We start from the raw sequence: 23,659 nt of genomic DNA on the forward strand, positions 1-23,659 counted from the left end.
TTAATTAAGTGGTGAGTGAAGGCATTTTAAGAAAGTGAATGTCATTGTGGAGGGTTGGTATGGTGGTGTAATGGTAAGCACTCTTGCCTTACAGCATGAAGGTTTGAATCCCAGCTGGGTCCTTTCTGCGTGGAGTTTGCATGTTCCCCCCGTGCGTGCTTGGGTTTTTTTCCGGGCACTTCCACTTTCATAGACATGCTTCATAGATTAATTAGTGTCTCCAAATTGTCCCAAGGTGTGACTGTGAGTGTGTGGCCTTGCAACAGACTGGCAACCTCTCAAGTGTGTACCCCATCTCCTTAACAGTTGATGTGATAGGCTCCAGCAACCCCATGACCCCAAAAGGGGTTTGGATGGATGAAATTTAATTGTGTTGGTACGTGTCCGTCATTTTTCTTCATTTGATTTAACATGGACACTTTTCAGACTGGCAAAGAATAAAGAGGAAAATCAGTGCGTGTTTAATGATGCACTGTGCAATTCATGCTTTATCGCACTATTAAAGACACGCTCCACTAAAAATGGCGTTTTTGATGTTTTTAGCATGTTCTTGTGGTATTTTTCTCATGATGGAAGACATAATGAGAAAATTATGCTTTAAATTGTATTTCTGAGTATTTTATTACTCAAATTGTTGTTGGAAAAAAACGCCATTTTAAAAAGCTTGAAGTGATGTAGACAATATGCTGGGCTCCATGCTGATGCATCCATTTGGAGATGACTATATCTATGCAAATCGTCATTTTCCTTGTGTGAGCTGACATCTGGCTCAAAGCTGTGTGGCTGGATAGCTCTAATATTTCTCACTTTTGTTGCACTAGTTATGTTTACTAGTTATGTTAAACTCATTCCGAGGTGAGTTTGTGCCGCTCTGCAGAAACTATAGGCTGGAAAACAACAATGTGCAAAATGTAACGGCTTAAATTGACATCTAAAACTGTCACTTGTGACACACGTGGTCACATTTTTAAAAAGTTCATGGATTTAATCTTAATTTTACCAGCAAGCATGACGTTACAGGTAAGGAGCAGAAAGTCAAAGCAGAAGACATAAACACCAAAGGTTTTAATGTAAGGAGATAACATATTTGTGAAGATTAAGGATTTTTTAAGGACATCTTTGTTGAAGGCTTGGATAATAGAAAATATCTTTACAGTAGTGTATCCTCATCCTCCTTTGAACAATTCAGCAGTAAATATTCATGTTTTCAGCAGTTAAAAATGCAAATGTAAAAGCAAAACACTCACCCCCTACCCCCAAAATCCAGGGTTACTCTGCAAACACCATTCAGTGCCGACATCTTTTGATCTGGATAATTAAATCCACTTGTATAGTGTTCAACCATCGGTCTGCTACTTTCAATACTTTGTGTGTTATTTTCAGACTGAGCAAAAGAGGGGCCATGAATTTCAATGAAAGAAATGAAACGTTAATAAAATTGGTGAATAACAGCGATGACGCAGAGTTCCTAAATAAACATGTAGAGTACCATGCGTGTGGGGGGAAACTGTGGGGAAAGTCCCGTCTTTTCATGTCGTTGAACCTGAAGATTAGGTGTGTCAGAAATAAAAGCTGATAATTGATTTATCAGTTGTAAAAAAAAACAACAATAAAAACAAACAAAGTGTTCACATTTAATACCGATCTAAAATCAGATTTATTTATTTTGTGTGGCACTGACTGAAGCACAGAGAAGAAAGACGAAAAGTTACCTGGAGTAGTTGAAGAGGCGGCTGTCCCAGAGTGAGTGCTCCCCTCTGGGGGGTGAGTGAAAGAAACAAGAGTCGGTGCCATCAAAGCGGTTCAAGCCGTCCTCTGTGTTCTTGGAGGCGTGACTGTGAACCACGTCCAGCAGCACCACAATGCCCATTGAATGAGCCACGTCGATCAGCTGCTTCAACTCATCCGGAGTCCCATAACGACTACAGAAGGACACAAGGATGCAGAATTATGGAGGTTAAGCCAAATTTATCAGCCATTATTTTATATTTGCTCCAACAAGGTCAAATGTTTTAGATTTACAAAAATAACTTTACCTAAAAAATGTATTGTCTCTTGCAAGAAAAATAATCTTATCAAGAAAGTTTTTCCAATAGGAAAATGGTAATTATAATAAAATAGTGTGTGAAAACATGTCTTAGTGACTAAAATCGTTTTTCTTAAAACAAGAATTCTTGGTAAAACCATTTCCTAATCCCATTGGCAAATGGTTTTTGAGGGGGGCCTACCTGCAGACAAGGTGGCGCTTGACATCATCGGCCAGAAGCAGTATAAAATCTACCCTGCCCCAAAATTGTTAAGAATTGAGGAAACTTTTTTTTATCAAAGTTTAAAAGGTAAAAAACCATAACTGTTAGTTAAAGCTAAAGTAGAGGGTTTTTTTTCTAGCAATATGGAAGAACCTCCAGTTGAGTACTTCCAGTGTTAGACATTGATGTCTGCAGACCCGTCTGCAGACATTACAAAAAAAAAAAATTACAAACCTGTCTTTAACAAAGTGAACTCAGAAAAGCTGTGCTGAACACTCATTTCTCTGTATGCACTCCTCATAATGTCCAGTAACATCCCATTTGTCCTTCAGGCTATCGTAAGATCGGCTTGCTTGCAAAACAGGACACATAGGATTACCGCTCTTCCTGGTCTTCAACGGCTAAGGTTTTAAATTACACTATGAGATCAATCAAGGGTGAAATTACAATATATATGCTACACTCGCTGGTTTATGCTCTACTCCGGGCAAGGAAGGAGGATCTCTAAAAGAAGATAAAGACTCAGAGTAGTCCGCCTTTATCTCTGCCTCCTTTCACTCCGTGGATTAACAGAAATTGTATTTACAGAGAGATTACTGCCACTGTCAAACTTCCTAACCTTGATTTGAGGTGACAAAGTTGAAGCTGTACATTCACTTTGCAACGGTATTTTTTGGGCGGATCAAGCGGCTTTAATGTGGAAACTGCAAAAGCTTGGAGAAACCCTAAAACTACAATCACGGTAAGAGTGATGAGAAATTCATCACCCAACTAAAGCAGGTCTTTTGTCTTCATTTATGTGACGGTCAACATAGTTTTCAAAAAACAAAACTTACATCAAACGTTTAATACTTTTAAAATTCTTAAAATGAATAATGGACACAATGTAAGCGCTTTGAGCGAAAAAAGCGCAGATAAATCCAATCCATTATTATTATTATTATTATTATTAAAATAACTTAATGTGCCAATAGTTGATAAATGTGCAGATATATTTACCTGGAAGCAGCAAAGTAACTTGTAATTTGATATCCAAAACAGGCGTAATACACATGCTCCATAATAGCCATAAGTTGAATACAGTTGTAACCTGGATGAAAAGGGAGAAAAAACATGAAATGCATTACTTTTGTTTGTATTTCCACACTCGACACAGCCATTGATTCAGATATTAACTGAGGGTATACTAATAGAATATGTGGGATTTTAAACCATGACTAAGTCTACCAGCATGATACCAGAGTTGCTTAACACCCCGTTGCTTAGTTGTCTTGAAGAGCATTACTTCTTGACTCTTTGGAAGGCCACTTTTTCCTAAAATTACTGGAAGGGGTTATATTACTGTAAGATCCTGTCAGTTTTTTATGATAATTTCTTTAAAAGACACCCACTGCTTGAATCTTATCCAAAGCATGTCCAATAAGAAGGCCACCAAGTGAAAAGCAAGGGCTGCAAAATACTTTCAAAACCTCTTTTACTATTAACCATAATGTTTTCATTTAGTGGCTACATAAATTAATTCAGTTTTTTTGATATAATGATGGTGACTTGAGATATAAAAAGGTTTTGATGATCTGCAAAAATTTTAAGTAATGCCAAACAAGCCGATTTTATTTTAAATAAGGCACAGCATTTTAGAACGGTTTAACCCTTCAAGCCTGGAGCTTTAGTTTTCAACTGCCGTAACTCTTGAACCGTTTTCACAATTCACGTCATTCCAATCGATTCTGAAGTGGAGAAAAGGAGCCTTGTGCTGAAGTGCAACACTGTACAGTGGTGACGTGCCTTATGCTACACTTTACGCTAGTGACGTTTTGCATGATGGTGAAATGCCACTTTTCTCTGCGTCAGAATCAACGTTGATCACAAAAGAATTCCAAGAGTTATGGTTTTTCAAAGAGCGCATGTTATTTAGGTGGTGAGGGGTTAAATGGGGATGATCTATTGGAAAATTCCTGCAGGACCAAAAAGAAAATTATTAAATAGAGAATTAGAATTGCATTCCAGTAAATTTAAGCACTATGACTCTGGTTGGGTACAACATCAGAATGACAATGACACCTTTGTATCTCACTGGGTTGTGAAAGCCCACAACAAGCTGCGAGTCACAGCCATGCTTTTTGGTCAAGTCTCAGTGTCACTGCAGGTACCTGGATCATTCCAGTGAAGCTATATTTTACCTGTTTGAGGCAGGTGTAAAACTAAAAATAAGAAACTACTCAATTCAGTTTGATAACAAAAAGAAATCTATGGTTTCAAAAATGTTCCTTTTACTTCTAATGCTGCAATATCCATGGCAACTGGAGTGGAGGTCAATTTTCACAAACTCATCATAGTACTTTATATGCAGATGATGATTAAATCTTCACTTGTGTTTCAACAGTTTTCATCTATGATTTAGTGACATTTTATCTGTTTATTACAGTAATTCCTCTTTGATTGTCGTTTTTAGTTTTCATTGTTCGTCAAGAAGTGCAAGAAATGATGGACAACTTTGTAAATGACTCAACCTGCAAAACAAAACAGACTGATTCATGGAAACTTAAAAAATAAACTACACTTCTATATTTCATATCTATAATAACCTCTATCTAATATAATATCTAATATAACCACCTGCTGCTTAACACCAGCAAGACAAAGGAGCTGATACTGGACTTCAAGAGGTCCTCACCATCACAGTCACCGGTGAACATCCAGGGTTCAGACATTGAGGTCGTGGACACATTTAAATATCTGGGTGTTCACCTGAACAACAGACTGGACTGGTCCAACAACACGGATGCTCTGTACAGGAGGGGCCAGAGTCGCCTTCACCTGCTGAGGAGACTGAGGTCCTTTGGCGTGTGCAGACAGCTGCTGAGGACCTTTTACGACACTGTGGTGGCCTCAGTGGTCCTTTATGGAGTTGTGTGCTGGGCGGGGGGCAGTGCAGGCAGAGACTTGAAGAGGCTTAACAAACTGGTTAGGAAGGCCGGCTCTGTCCTGGGCTGCACACTTGAGTCCATCGAGGAGGTGGCGGACAGGAGGGTGTTAGCTAAGCTGACATCCATCATGGATAACCCCTCCCACCCCCTGCACAAAACTGTAGAGGCACTGACCAGCTCCTTCAGCACAAGACTGTTGCACCCTCAGTGTAAGAAGGAGCGCTACCGCAGGTCATTCCTCCCCACAGCCATCAGACTGTACAACAACGTGTCAAAGTGACACTCCACGGTCCCAGGGTGTTTTTCTGTTTAGTCATTGATTCATTTACTTTTGTTGTAGTTGTTGTTTTTCAATTTTAAATTGTTTTTTGTTCCTGAACAGTTGTTTGTTTTTGTTTTTGGTGTGAACTTCATTAGTTATTTCTGTATTTTGAAAAAATTTGTAATGTTTTTTTACAGTTTACATGTTTTGCAGACCGCATGTTTTTTTTGTTTTGTTTTTTTACACTTTTGCGGCTGCATTTATTTAATATTTAATATTTATTTCTTTATTTAATAAGAATCTCATTTTTGATAATAATTTTTCATAATAATTTTAGTAATATTTTTAATTATCTAATATAAATGTAATTTGTGATGTCCTTTATTGATGTTATATTATATAGATTATTTCTGAATGTCGTGTTGCTGCCACAGAAATGAAATTTCCCCATTGTGGGATTAATAAAGTCATCTATCTATCTATCTATCTATCTATCTATCTATCTATCTATCTATCTATCTATCTATCTATCTATCTATCTAATACACAACTTTAACAACAAATTTATTTGTGTCACATTTTTATCCAGGAAAGAATTAAACATGTTAGACTTTGGTTTTATCAGAAATTTATACTTTAGTGATGAAAAAGTATTTGAGTTTGCTTCCACGTGAAGGTTTTTTATATTTTCTTGTAATCTTTTGTTTCCTGTTTTATCTGACCTGTCAGAGCAAGTAAGATCCTAGCCTAAGGCTTGTCATAGATTAATCCCATCAAACGAGAATAACCAGATATAGAGACTAGGTACAAATTTGCCTGGTAGAAACAATCTTGACTTCTTTTGCATTAAATAAGATAAAATAAGAAAAAAACAACAACAGAATGGATTCAATAATCAGACTGCTTTAACAATTGTGCAAGTCGTTCACAGTTCAATAGTACAAGAGTCTTTCATGTACCTTTTAATGTCCATATATTAAAGACCCACTCCAATCACCTTTAGATCTATTGTAAAAGTGGGACTTTTAATTATAATTATGCGATTTATAGCCGATTTTCTTTTTAATGGGGGTGTTTTCTAGGACAGAGTTCTGCAGAGCAACAGTAGTTTATTGCAAATGGCCCCCCTCAATCCCCCATAACTGAGAGCTCTCTGTTTACACGCTCTTATGCTACCTTACAGCCCCTCAAACCTCCCAGCCTAACATTACTGCTGTATAAAATTAAGTTTTCAACCACATGCCAGCTCAGACGAAGGAAACTAAGACGTACACGGATATATATGTATGTCTACAAGGATATGCACCAAAACTGCATTTTTTAATCTGCTCCTGATTCATAATGATTTGAATAAACAAATACTCAGAAATAGAATTTTAAGTTCAATTGTCTTTGTATGTGTCTTAAATTATGAAAAAAATGCCACAATTTCCATTGGATTGGGTTTTTAAAAATGTAAACAGGTAACAGTTCCTAAAAAAGTAGGAAACTCAACTACTCAGTAAGTCTAATGCCAAAAGTTTGTGATTAAAATGTTCAAAGTAAGCAACATTGTACTTGTTTGTAGGTTACATGTTTTCATTTATCAAACTGCCTTTATTATTTTTTGTTGACAAAATGTAATTTGAGCTAGCTCTAAACATACTGGTGTCTAAGACTTGTCATTGACTGAGGTGCAAATGTGTAGGAGGAAGACTTTGCTTTACTGCTGGCCTTCTGAGTCAACAGTGGCTGTCTGAAATGGAAACAAGTTGTCAGGTTGGCTGTGTGCTGTGACTTGAGCTGTGAAGGCCCTTTTTACAAAACACTGCCCATTGGTCAGGCTTCCCTTTATGTCCTGCCAGCAAACAGGGTGTTGACTCGCTGATGTAGTTTTATGCAGAGGAAGTGTGACAGGTCTCCCTTGGAAAACACTCCTCCTGGAAGACCAGTGGCACTCTCAGCAGCAGGGCATGTCAGCTATTATAGGAGCCAGTTTGGATGGAGACACTGGCTGCTTCATTTAAAAGAAATAGTGAAGAGAAAGAAACTGTCCTGAATCCCTTAGCTACTGCTTCTCACCCAGAAAAAAAGATGGCTCAGAACTTGGCTGGCAGAGATGTAAAATTTGCTCAAGTTGAGTCCACAAAAGCTCCAAGTGGCAGGAAGAGGATTAGACTTAGTATCTAATAAAACAAGACTTTTCCCATATCTTACCCAAGTCTTTTATTCGAGGCAGCACATTTGTTGTGAAGTTGGAATATGAGGCGACTTTTGGCTCTGGTGAAGCGATGCCCACGTGAGCCTCGTATATTCTCAAACTTGTGGGTTTCTTTGGCCGAGGGTGAATATGCTGGAAAGGAAACCAAGAGTGGACAGAAATGAAGGCAATGAGAGTCTGGCACGCTACATTACATCTGCTGACTGATACTTAACTGTTAAGTCTAGATGTAGGTCTTTGCTTGTTACTGCACACTCTGAATATATATCTGCAACACTTCGATATCAATAATTTTCTATGTGTGACACAACAGGAAAGCCACAATTTCTGCAGACATCCAATATTTCCTCATGGCTGCCCAGAAAGCCACATGAACCCAATATTTGAAGTGCATGATTAAGTCCCTTGTAAATAAAACAAATATACTGCCAATGAAAGAGCTTCTCTAATTAAAATGGTGCCAAATAAAGAGCGGTAAAAAGAGTAAGGTGAACTTTAACGGCCTCTTGGCGCTTTTCCTAGTTCACTCTTCAGCTAAAGACATTAAGTGGCATCAAGGCACATTCCGATCTCCTCAAATCATTAAGCAATAAGAATCCACTTTAACAATAGCTTTGTAAGTGAGAAATGTGTCAAGCTAAAATTGTAGCAGTTGGAATCACACTTTCAACATAAATAAAATCAAGATTAATTTTCTAACTTCCAAATGATTTTGTGTGTTCCTCCCCCTAACAAAAAAGAATATCAGTAACTCTTATTGTAGGTTTATTCAGAAGTCATAAGTGAAAGCTAAATCACCCCAAAAAGCACAAAGGTGTTGTAAACTGAATTGCATTTCAGGTAAATAAGTATTTGATCATGGCTCAGTTGGCTGCATGTAAGTCTGGTGCATGGAAAACCAAGGTTTGATTAACAGGCAGCACAATGAGCTTCATCCAGTGTGGGCCCTCAGACCAGACCTTTAGCACTACTGCCCAACTATGTAGCCACAAAGGGGCCAAGTCTCGGTCTCCCTGTGCCGGTCCCCAGCCCGGCTAAAATACAGGGTTGGAGTGGCATCTGGCGTAAAAATCTCTACCAAACCAAAATGTGCCACTCAATGAAAGCTGATTCGTTTGGCAACCGAAAGGTGAAGGACAATGACCACCAAAAATTCTGGCTATGATATATGTGGGATTTGCTAATGTGCTCCAGAGATTTACGCTACCAACAACAAAAAGACAGAACCCTTGACTTTCTATAAACCTCATCACCTTAAGAAGGCCATTTAGCTGTCAAAACACAACAGAAAGAGGACTGTAGACCTGCAGAGGGCTGGAGGGCACTGAAAAACAACGCAAAGAGGCTTTGTGAGAGGGAATGGCTTAAGGAATACTTTATAAAGGGAAGAAAAACAAACCAGTTTACCATTAGCCACAAGTGAGGGCTCGTCTAAAAGAACATTGAATGCTAAACAACCCAACACACCACAACACATTCAAATTCTGGGCTACAGACAAGAGTTTCTCTCAAGCAGTGTTTCTCCTAAAGAGGCAGCTGACTCAGGTGAATACCTATATCTTGGATGAGAATATTATCTCATTAACCAGGACAATGAAGTATGACAATGACCCAAACAAGTGGATGGCTAATAAAGTCCATTAAGGCAGTGTTTCCCAACTCTGGTCCTCTGGCAACACTGTCAATCTTAGCTTGTTCAAACAGACCTACCTTTGATTGCTGCCATTATCAGGCTTCTGCAGAGCTTGATCATGCAAGGAGACATGGAAAATATGTACTCCCCAAGGACCAGGGTTGGGAAACACTGCATTAAGGCCGTAGAGAAGCCTACACAGTCTAGAACTCTGAAACGTCAAACAGCCAAAAAATCTTTAAGGTACAAATCTGATTCAAGAGTGGACTAAAATTCTCCAGAGATTTTCCTCACTAAAATTAAACTAAGTTTTAACCATTTCTTTTTTTGGCTGACATAGTATTTGAAATACATTTCTTTTAAAAACTACGGTCCATTGATTTTTTTCTGCAAGGTGAAAAAGGCACCAAGGAAACAAGTGGTTTCTCTTTGCAGTCAGCACAATAGCAATACTTAGCCTAAATGCTCAATTGGTCTACTATTTGTCTACTACTGTCTATTTGTCTATAAGTCCTAATGAACAAAGACAAAACTTCAAAAAGAGTCTAGAAATAACAAAAAATCTAGCTTACTTAAAAATAAAAAAGACCAGAATTTTAAACACCTCTAGCAATTTTTGACTTAAGTTACTTTCTAATCAACTAGTAAGTTTTTTCTTGATCGAAGATTGGACAGGCGTCGTCCAGAGGGGGTATCATTGTAAAATAAAATATACATTAAAAAAAGGAATGCCCAGCTTTCAATTACATTTGAACATGATTCAAATTTTCCAGGCGGATGAATAATTTTGTGCAGCACAGTATAAAGTTCAGTCTTACGATGTAAGGGTGAGGAGGATCCCAGTGAACCCAGTCGTAGATGACAGCTTTCCCCTCCCTCGCCACATATTTTGCCCAAGGCGAGATCCGGTAGATGCGTTGGCCATCATTGGTGTGAACAACCACCTGAGTAAACAGAGTAAACAAGGTTTTATCTTGCAGGACCAACTTTGGAGAAGAATACAACCCGACAGTGACAAAAGACGGAGGAATAAGGTTTGATATGAAGAAAACTCCAGTGAAGTTCTACATCCAGAACTGGAAAAACCACAAATTAAAAAAAGAAATTCTCTGCAATGCCTGCATGTGATATTACTGTTAGCATTATTTACCCCTTCTAACTGCTAACACTATAACAACCCCAACGAGGCAGGCATTTCAAAAAAAGTATTAGAAGGAAAAGCATCCTAACAGAATGTGAGTCTGCTCACCCATGTAAAAGCTCAAAAGAAAACTAAAAAAATAAAAAAAAGGGAAAACATCTCCCACACTGGCACTGAGACTCAGCGGGGTGCAGTGGTTAAAAAGCTGCAGTATTGACCAGAAGACTTGTTGCAGTAAGTTTTTTTATTCAGAGGTGATTATGCTTTGTGAAGAGTGCAACTCTTTTATTGGCTTTAACGAAGCGATTTACTGGTCCATATTGAGGGGAATTAAGGCAGGGACTATTTTAGAAAAAGAGGGAGGGGGGGCAAGGTCATATAAATCATTATTCTTTTGGGCTTCATCCATTATGACTGCAATTTAGAACTGGAAGGGGGAAAAATAAACATAGTTTGGACATCTGTCAAGTTACTTTGCCTCCATTGTCAGATAAGAAGGGAGAAAAGCAGCGTGAGAGTTGGAAAGACTCACTAGGAAATCGATGCTGTAGTGTTACCCACAGTATGTGTTCACCCTGATTTGTCCCCTGCAGAAACAGGCATTAGAGCCCAACTAAATCTGGCTACTGTTGCGAAGTAATGACTGTTCCAATGCCACCTGCCTGTGAGCTGGTAGCCAGACTCCCCGATGGGGATTTTTCATTATGGGCAGGCCACCAAGGGGTTAGCTGCCTGGCTCCCCTTATGACATGCTCCATAGTTTATAGAATTAGGAAAAGATAGTTAAATAAATGAACTGGCATAAAGCCTGACGGAGCGGTGGTCCTTCAGACAAATTGGCCAAAATTTAGTATGTTAAAGACAAACTTGGAGTGGAGAGCAGACTGAGAAGAAACACAACGTAGAGCAGTTATGTGTGGCTAAAATGAAGTGTTAAAATGCTCGGGTAGCACTTCATTTCACATCTTTGCAGTCTTGTATGCTTGAGTTACAAAGCTCTCAATGTAAAACTAGACCCAAAAAAAGGACACTACTTGTTTATGGAGACAAATTGGGCTCTGAACAAAAGGGATGGAAGGGCAAGCTGCTCTCTGTGAGAGTGATTGGGCCTCGGCTTGTGCATTCACGAGGGACTGCTCTGGAACCAATTCTAAAGTGGAGCTCACAGCGAGATGGCCATTCATAGTTAGAAGGGGTGCGCACGGAAAGGCCAGGTGCCAGCTTTCCCATCTGCTTCTTATCATCCTTAAACTGACCTCCGTTGACAATGGAAGCTGGGCAGGCGGGCCAGGGAGCACGAGTGTGCAAGCAACCACCCAGTCCCAAGGAGAGTGCAGTAGCAGTGCCATCCACTCTGCAGCTTGCATTTCATTTCTGTGTTACTCCTCAACCATGCCCAGACAATGCATAAAGGGAGGTGTATTTCGTACCCCTATTTAACCCCAATGAATTATTTACTAGAGCTTAAAAACCAATGGTGTCCACCCACTGTGGGCTGTGTTTTGCGGCAAACAAACATGGCAAAATGCCCTGAGGGATACCTGCCACAGATGGGAGCTGAAAACAAAGCCATCAGTTGGGCTCCTCAGGTGTGTCTACTCTCCACTGTGCAATCTGTGTACACACAGCACTGTGCAGGGCAAGCATGACATGTTTCTGACAACATGCCAGGTTTTTTACTTGGTTCATAAGACAACGCGCGACAGGGAATCGACACGGACATGATGGCGACAGCTGCCGGTGCCGTCATGGCCAGGCGACGCCCATGGAGGGCGTGAAAACACACATGGAAGAATGCTGTACCTTGAGTTTGGAGTTATGATCCACAGCTGGGGACCCGTCATGCTTTGGCGGAAGAATTAGTTCCCATTTACCAAATTCCTTCTTGGCGTAGGGGTGGGAGAATTTATTCCAGTCATCTATGAGTGGGCAGAAATAAAATATTATATTAGTTTAACAACAAAGAAGTCCAAAAAGGCGTCATTATGACTAAAATACTACTGGAAACACTTTAAAAATATTGGAGGGGGTCTTCAAATTAATTAATATTTTACATCACATTTTTTTCTTACAATATTGGCAAAATAAAAAAATTAATGTCTCAAACATTAAATTAAAACATTCAAAGAAGTGATTATATACCAATAATAAGTTGATGTGCATAACGTCACATGATAGCTTTTTTAAATACCAAATAACCAAACTAGTTAAATGCAGTAAACTGAGAGTTATTTCCAGAAATCTGAAAGTCACTTTTTTAACACGACAAGTCATTTTTTTGTGCCATGAAACAAAATGTGACCTAAAAATTTAAGAACAAATAAATTAAAGATAAAAAAAATTAATAATAGTATTAAATGCTGGGGTAGTTAAAAAAAGGCAATATTTTTGGAAATTCAGTTGGTTTTTGATTTTGTGCCAACTAATGCCTTGGTGCAGTGGCAGAATAGCTGACCTCCGATCAAAACATTGCGAGTTTGATTCCCTGCCTTGAGCCCATGTGTCAATGTGTCCTTGGGTAAGACCCTGAATCTCAAATAGTGAGGTCGGTTATTAAAATAATCATGAATTTTGTAGTACAAGCACCAAATTTGCATGTACCTTAGGATCTCCTCTTTCAGATGTATACAGTAAATAAATATAAATAAATTACATAATAGTATTCTGTAGGTAACCCCTCAAGTTTAAAGACTGCATTTTGTGCTTGAACAGCAGATATTTTTGAGACTGGGGCAATCGGATATTAAATATTTTCATAACAATTGACTGTATGGCCTTAATAATGCTAAAAATGGCTAAAAAAAACACCTGCAAACCAGCAAAGAAGTCAAAAAGAATAAAAATAATGCTATAATGGTCCCCTGCTTGTAACCTCTACTCACTCTCAGCCTGGATGTTTTAAAAATAGCAGGGATTGATATACCGATAAAAAGAAAGACAGAAAAAAAAAGGTTTTCATTGCATGTCAAAAAAATGTGGGGGAAAAACTGAAAGAATGGATTCTTGCAGCGTTTGTCAATACTTACCAGCAGCACCAATCAAAGTAAATAATTGAAAATAATTGTTACTTTTTAATTCCAATTGAAACAATAAGTAGTTTCATCCTCTAACACCTATGTCTGCCACTTTGCCTTGTGCAAACAACAGTTTGTAGCTGGCAGTCTTCCCCGTGGGTTCAGTTTCTATTTTGACATTTCCCTCTGGTCGAGACTTAAGTTTTACTATTCTGATTTCTACTTAAATTAGTCATTGCTCAGCATCCAAGAAAGTCTCTTTGTTCTGTTTTTTGCTGTGTCTCTTTTAGTTTATCTTGAATATCAGGGAAAGGGAAGTTCAACACAAAGAAGATAAGCAAATGAAAAATTGAAAAATCATAAATCATTGCTGTTGATATTCCATCATTGGGGGAGCGACTGGGAAGACGTCGCATTTAGAATTTGCGGATCCAACATTACAAGATGTCATTGACTGACACAGAACATCTATGACAAAGGGACCACCTTGGCCTGTCATTTGAGGATGCGCTTTTGCATTGTTGGTCGGTGTGCATCTGCTCGTTATTCATTAGAGAAGAAATAACTCAAGAAAAAAAATAAAGAATCACAGAAGAGGCACCAGAAGTAATAATATCCCAGTTTTTTTTTTTTTTTTTTTCTTCCACAAGGTATTTATCTCCCTTTTGCTTAAACTCTCCTGAAAAATGATTATGCATCCCAACATGTCCCATATTTATGACCGGGGCTGCTGGGCTGTCCCCACGTCTGCTTTGAAATTGAAATCAAATACTATGACTGAGCCGTGTCAAAGTGTCATCTCTCAAAGAGTTGAATCCTGGGATTACTGCCCGAGGTCCTGGAAAGGTAATGAATCAAAAATAGAAAAGAATCCGGAAAATATGACGAGGGAACAGCAGGAATAAGAAGCACATAAAGGAAATGACGGTAAACAAGTTGACACATTTCCTATTTTGCACTCATTCAATTTGAGAAAATTACTATAATTATTCAGAGTAATACAATAAATACTGGAGTACTGCAAAACTGAGATATGTTTCTGCACAATTCAGTCTGCAGAGTGGAATGTTCCAGTTTCTTTTTGTGTGTTCCAGTTTAAAAAACTCTCTTTGTTAACATTTTTCCCAAATATTCCATTGTTATTCAACACTTTTTTTTTATTAAAAAAGGTTCTTTTTTCCCCATCTGGCTCATCAACAACAATTATTGGACACCTCGATTTCTCACTAAAGTTTCTGTCTTTAAGGCTGCTAATCCTTTCTCTAGCTCTGCCAAACCAATTATTACTGGTTGATGTGAAATATAATGCTAAAAAACAACATTAATGTTATAATTTAATCACCACTACTAAATAAAAAATGTGAAATAAACAACATTTTCACTCGCTGCTGATTTTCAGGTTGTTTTTAATTAAACAAAAAGCTTTTTTTTTTTTCTTCTTAGATTTGTTGTTTACTTTGGTACCTGTGAAAGTACAAATCCACGCGGTCCAACTCGGTCGTCTGCTCAAAGAACATTCAAGGAAACTTTCTCCTGAATTTATTCCATGAAGACCAAACAACTTTTTAAGTTTAATACTTACTGGATCTGAAAATGTTAAATATGTCCTTATTCTTTTTATTTTATTTTATTTAACTTGTCCTTTTTCAACAACTGAGCAAACAGATGAGAGCTGAAAGCCTTTTGTGTTGGACAGATTTTACTATTACAATAGGGGGTTATGTACCTTTGGAAAGCCAGGTTGTATATTTGAATGAACCCCTTTTGGGTTTTTATTGTTATTTATTTATTTTTATTTATTACATTTGATATATTTTTTCTGTCTCTTTTTTCTCTTTTCTTTGAAAAGTGTAAAAGGTGGGGGTATGAGAAAAAATAGAGAGGCAGAGAAAGTGAGGGGATACAAGTGCCAAGTTGCTAATTTGAGTAAGTTATGATTTTAGGCTTCATAAAGAAAAATGTTACATTCAATAATGAAATTCTGACACTAAGATTAGTGGAAGATATCTGTCCATCAATTACTGTCTATATTTCTCTAAAGACCTACTTTGATCATCTTTTGATCTCTTGTAAAAGCGGTATTTTAATTATGATTATGCTGTTTTTAGCAAAAATCAACAAATTTGTGAGGCTTAAGCCCGCCCACTTACCATCATCCATCCATTTACACGTTGCCCTAGTAGCTTACAGCCCCTCACACCGACACTAACATTAGCAGTGCAACAAAAATGGCATTACCAGCTTGGATGAGGAAAACGAAAACGCTTTTGGATCTAGTCGTCTACAAGTGGATGCATGAGAATGGAGCGGAACAAACGAGCTTGTGGCTTTCCGGAGAAACTTGTGTGTCACACCTCCAAATTTTTTCAACTGTATGTGTGCGTCTGCTCTCAGTCACAACAGCTTGAACAAAGAAATACTAAAAGATACAATTTTAAGCTCAATTTTCTTTGTATGTGTCCTCCATCAAAAGTAAAAAAAAAATGCAACATCTTAAAAACACCAAAAACATGATTTTCATCGAAATGTAAGAAATTGTTACAATCTACATTTTCTTCACTGAAATCTTGTTAACTCACTTTTAGTTGACTTTTATTTAATTGGAAAAAAGTAGAACTACTTCTTGTGCTTTACTTTAGCACGTTAATGGTTGAAGCAACGTCCAAATACAACATGCAATGTTCACTTGTTTGTTTAAATATATTACTTTTTTTTTCTTCTGGAAAAATTTCGATTCCTTTTGATCATTTAAAGATCAATCATTGTAGTCCAGCTGCGGGAGCCCAGAAAAATATGCATGCAGTTTGGATCTGGTGTGACCACACTTGCAGTCTGGAAAGAGTCTGTTCCTGCTGCAGTTTTAATAACGCAACAATTTTACTTGATGGTCTTTTTCCGTCAGGTTGGGCATGAAATCACAGAGGAAAACACAAGGGTTTGGTGCAGTGTTGAGCTTGTTGATCAAAAGTATGGAAATGGAAAGCACACTGTGAAGTTGCAATAGCTGCATGTTGAAAACATCCGTATTGCCTTCTTAAAAAAGAAAAATAGAAACTGGAAACTTAAATGAAAATCTGTTCTTGAGATGTTTTGATTTGATGAGATTTCCGGCAATGATCAAGAAACGTGAACTCCAACATCAAATTATTTTGCTGTGCTACCCTTTCATTAAAAATGATAGATTTCAGAGCGTGGAGGTACTGCAGTCTGTCTTTTTTATCTTCCTTGTATGCAGTTTGTTTGTACTGCTGAGCTAGTTAGCCGTTGTGCCGACAAGGGAAATAATGGAAGCACAGCAGACTTTAGTTAAAAATGACTAATTCTGCAGCCTCCATGACTACAGTGCATGCATTAGACAGAAGGGGGCAGCTGTTGTTCAGTCTCAACTATTAATTGTAACATCAACCTTACAAAAGAAAAGAACCAAAGACTTTCCCCCCTGATGTGTTTCTCAATTAAAAGCTAGTATGGATTAAAAAAAAAAAACTTACACTATATGACTAATGTAATGAAAATTTCCCAGCAGTGTTGCAGACTACGATTCATAATTAAGATAAGAAATTGAAGATGGCTAAAATAACTTGATTTATCTTTTAATCAGGAGCAGACTAGAGTAATTATCCCCAAATTAAACCTATGACTAGTTTGCTTCCTTTTACTCGTATTCAGTTGAATGATGAGAAAATTAAGTTGTATTGCGTCTGATAGAGGTCGTGCTTTCTCCAGCATGGTGAGTGATGATATCAACATTTTTTATATATGTTTATTTTTTTATTTTTTTTAAATACAGTAAATTGGAAAACAGCCTGCAAAAATACATTTACCTAAAAATGTACTTTCAAAGTGGTGACTTGAGGGAATACAGATTTCAGTGGAAGTGCAGAGGTTGCGCTCACCCAACAACTTTGCGAGCGCTGATGAAATAACCAGCTGCTAAAATATTAACCAGCACACCCACATTCAAAAGACCCGCACTTTTTAAGTAGGCATGTTCCTCCTGTGTAATCAATATCTATAACACTTCCTATTGCTAAGAGAGGCGATCAAAAGGATGATGCCCTTCCCACCACACTGCACTCAACTCTTAGGAAGTTGGGGGTTTTTTTGTCTTAAAGGAGACCCTTACTACAGTAGATATTTTTTCTGTTTGCATCAAGAGCTCTCGTTTTTCCGAGTGTCTTTCTTGTCTAATGAAAATTATTTGCCATTATAGAAGGAGCAGCGCTTCAGTGACTCAGCAATACTCTCATTAGGAGTGACCACGAGTCGAGTTTTCTTTATTTTTTCTTTTACTGATAAACATTTTGGGGGAATTTCACCGCTCCATCCTGTCGATGTTGGAGCTTTTTCATTTAGTTTATTTTAATCACAAGCCCTATGTAAATTTAGATACAATCACTTTAAATAATACTATTTAAAAATGAAATTCAAAATAAGGTTTATTTTGCACGGATACTGAATGTTTTAAACACAGGAATGTAAAAGGGTTATCTTTTAAAACAAAAATGAAGGAAAACCAGCCACAAAAAAACAACTAAAAAACACAGAAAAAGTTCTAAGAAAAGAAAGTTATTTTCAGTTTCAGGGAAGAATGATCATTTTTACCTACAAGGTGATTATTCATCTTTTTTGGTTGAACACTTCACCAGATTGCAGTTAATTTTTTTATTAACACTTTTACCAAATTTCTGCTAACTTATTAGTGGAAGGAAACAAAGCTCCAGAATATGTGGAATATATAATATAGGAAGTGTAAACAGGTTTTGTGTAAAACAAAAATTATAATAATTGATTCATCTCATTTAATTGGAATTCTACAAGCATTTTGCAGATTTCTACAAACTCACTCAGCATTTTTCTCTTGACATACAAAACAATTAAGTTTAAAATTGTATTTCTGAATTCAAACCATTGTGAATCAAGAGGAGAGAGAATAAAAATGTCATTAAAAATAGGTAGTATTTGTTATGTAGAAAATACCACAAGCTTCATTCTGATGCATCCACTTGCAGCCAAATAGATCCATGTTTTTATGTACTTCTCCAATATTGCTCACCATCTTTGTTAACCCTGGTATTGTTCAGTTAGGGTGTATGAGTGGCTGTAAGCTAGCGGGAGAGCGTGTAATCAAAGAAAAGGGAAAAGGGGCGAGGTCGCTTTGGGCAAACGGTCCCGTCCACAACTCAGAGGCAAATTTCTAATGAACTACTGCTGCTCAGCAAAAATTGTCCTAAAATATAACAAAGTGTTTTGTTGTTTTGTTTTTTTGCCTACAAATGGCATAAATATAATTAAAAGACCACTAGGGGACACTTGTACAACAGACTACACGATGATCAGAGTGGGACTATAAATGTTGAAAACAGTTTTTACAATAATTTTAAGAATTTTTCCAACTTTTTAAAAAACTATATAAAGAGAAACAATAAATACAATAATCAAAATCAGAAGGAACTTGGATAGCACAACTACTTACTGAAGTCCCCGGTGAGGAAGAGGGCCTCCGCCCCTGGCGCCCACTCTTTGAAGAAGAGGCTGTTGTCGGGCTGCCGTTGCACTCCGAAGCTCCGGTAGCTGCGAGTGAACTGGTCGAAGCCCCCCTCTGTCTCTTCCAGCTGGAAAAGCAGCTTCTGCAGATGCTCGTGCCTTCAGAACCCAAAGAAGAGGATTTGGGGTCAAAGTGTGAATGCCAGTCAACAAGTGACAGACTTTTTCTCCTCCTGTTGAGCCATTTGCTCCCCATCAGTTTGCATTTATCTCAGTTTTCCATCATTTAATGACTGTCTACTGTTGTAGAAATACAGTGAGTCAAAGGCTGATTATTAACTGACAAAATCATTAAGTTAAGTGCTGCCTTTCAGAGTCTATTTTTAATGTTGCTCTGTTCTCTGCAGCATTGTTTACCCATTAAAACGTGCCAACAATTATACACAGGCAATGCAGCAAATCTATATTTTATGAATACATATTTCTGAGATCTCTGTGCAATTAAAAACAGTTACTTAATATTAGCAAATTGCAGCATTTTTTCCCTGATGGAGGACAAATATGAGGAAAATTAAGCATAAAAATGCATTTGAGCATTTATTGAAATCGTTGTCAATCAAGAGCAGACAAAAAAATATCATTAGAAACAGTTTGTGGGTGTGGCGTAGAAGCTAACGTGACGGGCCACAAGCTCCCTGCTCCACTCCATTCTGATGCATCCATTTATAGACACATGGGTACATCGATGTACGTCTTCTTTTCCCCGTCTGAGCTGGCATCTGGGTCAAAACTGTATGCCTGGATAGCTCGAATATTGCTCACCATTTTTGTTAAGTTGGGGTTGTGAGGGGCTGTAAGATAGCAGGAGAGTGTGTAAACATGTGGATGATGGGAAATGGAGGCCGGCTTACTCCACACCAACTATTCCACCTACAACTCAGATGCGAATTTCTGATGAACTCCTGCAGTAAATGGTTATAACATTTACACATAAGCCGTTCGGCCCAGAAAAAAATGTCTGAGTTAACGATGTGCTTTTATTTTGGTGGGTAAAAATAAAGTTTTTTCTAAATCCAATAGAGAAAACTTTCGTCTCTTTTTTTTACGTTTTTTAAATGTTCTCGTGGCATTTTTCTGATGGAGGACTGAAGAAAATTAGGCTCAAAATTCAATTTCTGACTACTTCTTATTTATTTTTGTGAACCAGGAGCAGACAAAAAAGAAAGAAAGAAAGAGAAAAGACAATAAAAATGCACACCAACAGTCACCACAACTCAGAAGGGAATTTCTAATAAACTACTGTCGCTCTGCAGAAACTATGTCCAAGAAAACGACACACATTTTTTGTCCAAAAACTGCATAAATATAATTTAAAAACCACTGGGAATGCTTTTACAATAGCTCAAAAGATGATCAGAGTGGGACTTTAACCAGATTACTGTTGAAAAACATAAAAACAAATGTTTTAATAATTCTAAAAAGTTAAATTTTCTTTTAAAACGTTACAGCTCAAGACGGAGTGAGCCTCTTTCAGAGATCCAACCTCAGGATGCACACCTGCCTCCCAGCCTCAAGAACGTGACTACAGGCATTCCTGAAGAGATAAATGTTCATTACATTCAACTGCAATGGATAGACCAACTACTTTACAATTTATCTCACTTTAGTTTCCTGGAGCCAGGCTGGTGTCCATATCAGATTCCCCGGGTACAGCGAGCCTCTCTCAGCCAGCGCAGTTAAGTGCACTCCCTCCCCTATAGCCCCGAAGCAAAGCTCAGCCTTTCCTATGAATGCCCTGGGGTTAGTGATGATGGGCTGAAGTAACAGCAGCTGCTCCCTGCATGGAGCATGTTGGAGACAAAATGCACTTTCCAAGTAGAACCTTTTAAAGCCCAACTGATGTTGCCACATGCCTACTTTGTCACTTTGTCACCATTTCCAGATTACACAAAGAGGGAGGACAGTGCCAGTATTCACATTCACTTTGAGCCCTTTTGCAATGGTATTTATTCCCCAGAAAGTCCTGCCTGTGGAAAAATCCAGGTCCTTTCACACAATTGAATCGGTTAGTTCAAAAGGGGCCCAAGTCCAAGAGGTTTGTTTTTTCCAGGAAATGATTTTAATTGCATAGCTTAAAGGGAGGCTACACCAAATGATTAATACTTGACCCAGATTTAGCACCAGTTCATAGCTTACAAATGCTATAATATGAAGCACCTCACTTTTTTAATTTCAGAGGACTAGCAAACTAAAGTCTCTGGACTTGGGCCCTTCTTGAATTAAACAGGGACACTGCCATATTGGATAACTAGTGCTGCCATCTATGGAATAAAGCAAAACCCATGTAAGAGAGGCCCAAGTCCTGGAATTTTGCACTTAATGCATTGTAACCCTTGTGCTATCTTAGGCACTTTAACATTGGGAGTTGGGTCATTAAGACCCACTAGACAGAACGCTGAACCTTTATTTCTTCAATGATTTGTGATCTTCACTGGTGTCCATGGATTACATGAAATCTTTCCACCTTTATCCACCTTTGTCATGGTAGGGAGAACACGTCAATGGAAGGGTGGGGTCATCTAAGATAGCACAAGGGTTAAATGTCAAGCATAGTCAATAAAACATCACAACGGACTTGGGACTTTTTTGCACATAATCAGATAGCTTTTCCCCTGAAGACCATAGAACATATAATAATATTTCTATTTTGAAAAATTGTGGAATTGGGCCCCTTTTGAACTAACTCATTCAATTCCTTTCTTTTTTAAAGCTCGGAAGAATAGAAAAGCTCAAATTAATGTTTCTTTTCTATTTATTTCTTCACAAAAAGTTACAAATGACACATTACTACACTCTACTGTACTATACTATATACTATATACATGGTATTTAGATGCAATACACTTTGCTTCCAAAAACTCTACAACTGAAGCTGCAATGCCTTTAAACATCCCATCACAAGTGGAAACCTATTTTTATTTGTTCTTAAAATGTTGGCTCTGAATTTTCAATCAAAACAAACGAATTGATGATTAAAGTGCAGATTTCAAGTTGTAGTTATAATCCAATATGAAGCCAATGAAGAAAAAAACATCTTTGCAGTTCCTCACATGATGGTTTTAGAAGGGAATAATTTCCCTTCGACTCCTACATCAAAAAGTCCCATTTTACATCAGAATTAAACTCAAAAAAACTTTTTTTTTATGTCTGTGCCTTTATTTTCTACGAAAAATTAGAAAAAAATTTTAATCACCAAATTAGATTTGATTAGAGATCAGATTTGTGGATATAAGGGCGTCTTTAAAATATATTTTTAGTTATGCAGTAGGATTCTGCAGAGGGTTTTTGCCAAATACATAAGAAAAAAAAAAATGCACACTAAGCCTAAATATTATCTTTTTTGCACAGCAGGGCTCCAGACTGCGAGCAATTGGTCGCATTTTGCGACCAAAATTTGAGAGTGTGCGACTGAATTTTACATCCAGTTGCACATGCGCGACCAGTAAATTTGCCTCCCCCACCCTCCGTATTTTTTTTATACATTAAACGTGGAAGGGGCACGTCAATGATCAATGAAATAATCAATGAGACGCAAGACCACACGCACGCAGGCAGGCACACACACTCGCGCACATACTCATGAAACGCGAGCACGTACGCTCTCGCGTGATACCTGTCTGTGAGGCGGCCACTGCGTCTGAGAAGAATAGGGAAAGCCACTGCGAGTGGCTAAAATGCGTGGAGGGGGAGGGGCCTAGAGATAATCGAGCGCGCATAAACATCTGTGGGAAGGAAATGGAGACAAATATCACAACCTGATATGTGCGTCTGAGCTATGAGTAAGCGAACTATTGATTCGTTCTTCCGACCTGCGGCTAGTGTACCAGTGCCAGAGTGTACAGCAGGGGTCTCAAACTCGCGGCCCGCGGACTATTTGCGGCCCCCAATATGATATTTTGCGGTCCCCGCCTTAATATGAAGGTTTAATGTTACTGCAGCCCGCCAGTTTTAACGAATGACACTTTTTCATTGTCGTGCACGGAGATGACCAACCAATCACAGTGGGGTATATGACTCTTGGGGGCGTGACAATGACAGGGTTTGAAAGCAGGACACCTGACAGCCCCCTCCCCGGACCACATTAAGGAGTTCCTTACTTTCCTTTAGAACGTGTTTATTCGCTCGTAATTTTCAAAATACATGCAGTCCGTGCTGAACTTTTCTCTGGGCCGCACAGACCCGGAGGAAGGTTTAGGTTTTGGTTACGGTTACGGCGGCGCATCAAACGGTTATGCACGGCCGTTACGGCAGCACACCGCTCCCGCGGGAGTCGGGTCAGCTGAGGAGAATAAATGTCCCACACCTACATGCGTGACAGCTAACGGGGCTTGAACTTTAAACACGCTCGAGTAAAAACAACATTAGTTTTAGACTCACTGAAAATACGTGGGGAAAATGCAACGATAGACGTGTTTGAGATGAACCGGCACCTCGCCTGGATCGTTGGGGACACCAGGCGGGGGGGCTGCGAGATGAAGGCGAATCTGCAGCAAGACTGAAGGAGAACAGGAAATTGGAGTTGTCCTTAACATTCAATTTAGTTTTAATATTCTTCTCCCCCTTAGTATGATCTGTGTTATTATATATGTTATGATTATTTTAATGTTTTGTGATGGATGTAGCCTTTTTTAATGAATTGGTATTTTAAATTATTTTAATTAATCACTCCACTACAAAAACCATCAG

General features: G+C 38.3%; 1 protein-coding gene across 1 annotated transcript in view; it reads right to left on the minus strand.

The window, feature by feature from the left end:
• The window catches only part of gbe1 (1,4-alpha-glucan branching enzyme 1), a 122,925-nt gene that overhangs the window by 79,560 nt on the left and 19,706 nt on the right, over positions 1–23,659 (minus strand). Inside the window, exons 2-7 of the mRNA XM_023962003.1 lie at positions 18,903–19,072; positions 12,216–12,331; positions 10,090–10,215; positions 7,635–7,770; positions 3,249–3,339; positions 1,713–1,922 (exon numbers count right to left, since the gene is read on the minus strand). Coding sequence (XP_023817771.1) covers positions 1,713–1,922; positions 3,249–3,339; positions 7,635–7,770; positions 10,090–10,215; positions 12,216–12,331; positions 18,903–19,072 — 849 coding nt within the window. The remainder of the gene's footprint in view (positions 1–1,712; positions 1,923–3,248; positions 3,340–7,634; positions 7,771–10,089; positions 10,216–12,215; positions 12,332–18,902; positions 19,073–23,659) is intronic.

Source organism: Oryzias latipes, chromosome 13 (genome assembly GCF_002234675.1).
Source record: "Oryzias latipes chromosome 13, ASM223467v1".
Lineage (NCBI taxonomy): Eukaryota > Metazoa > Chordata > Actinopteri > Beloniformes > Adrianichthyidae > Oryzias > Oryzias latipes.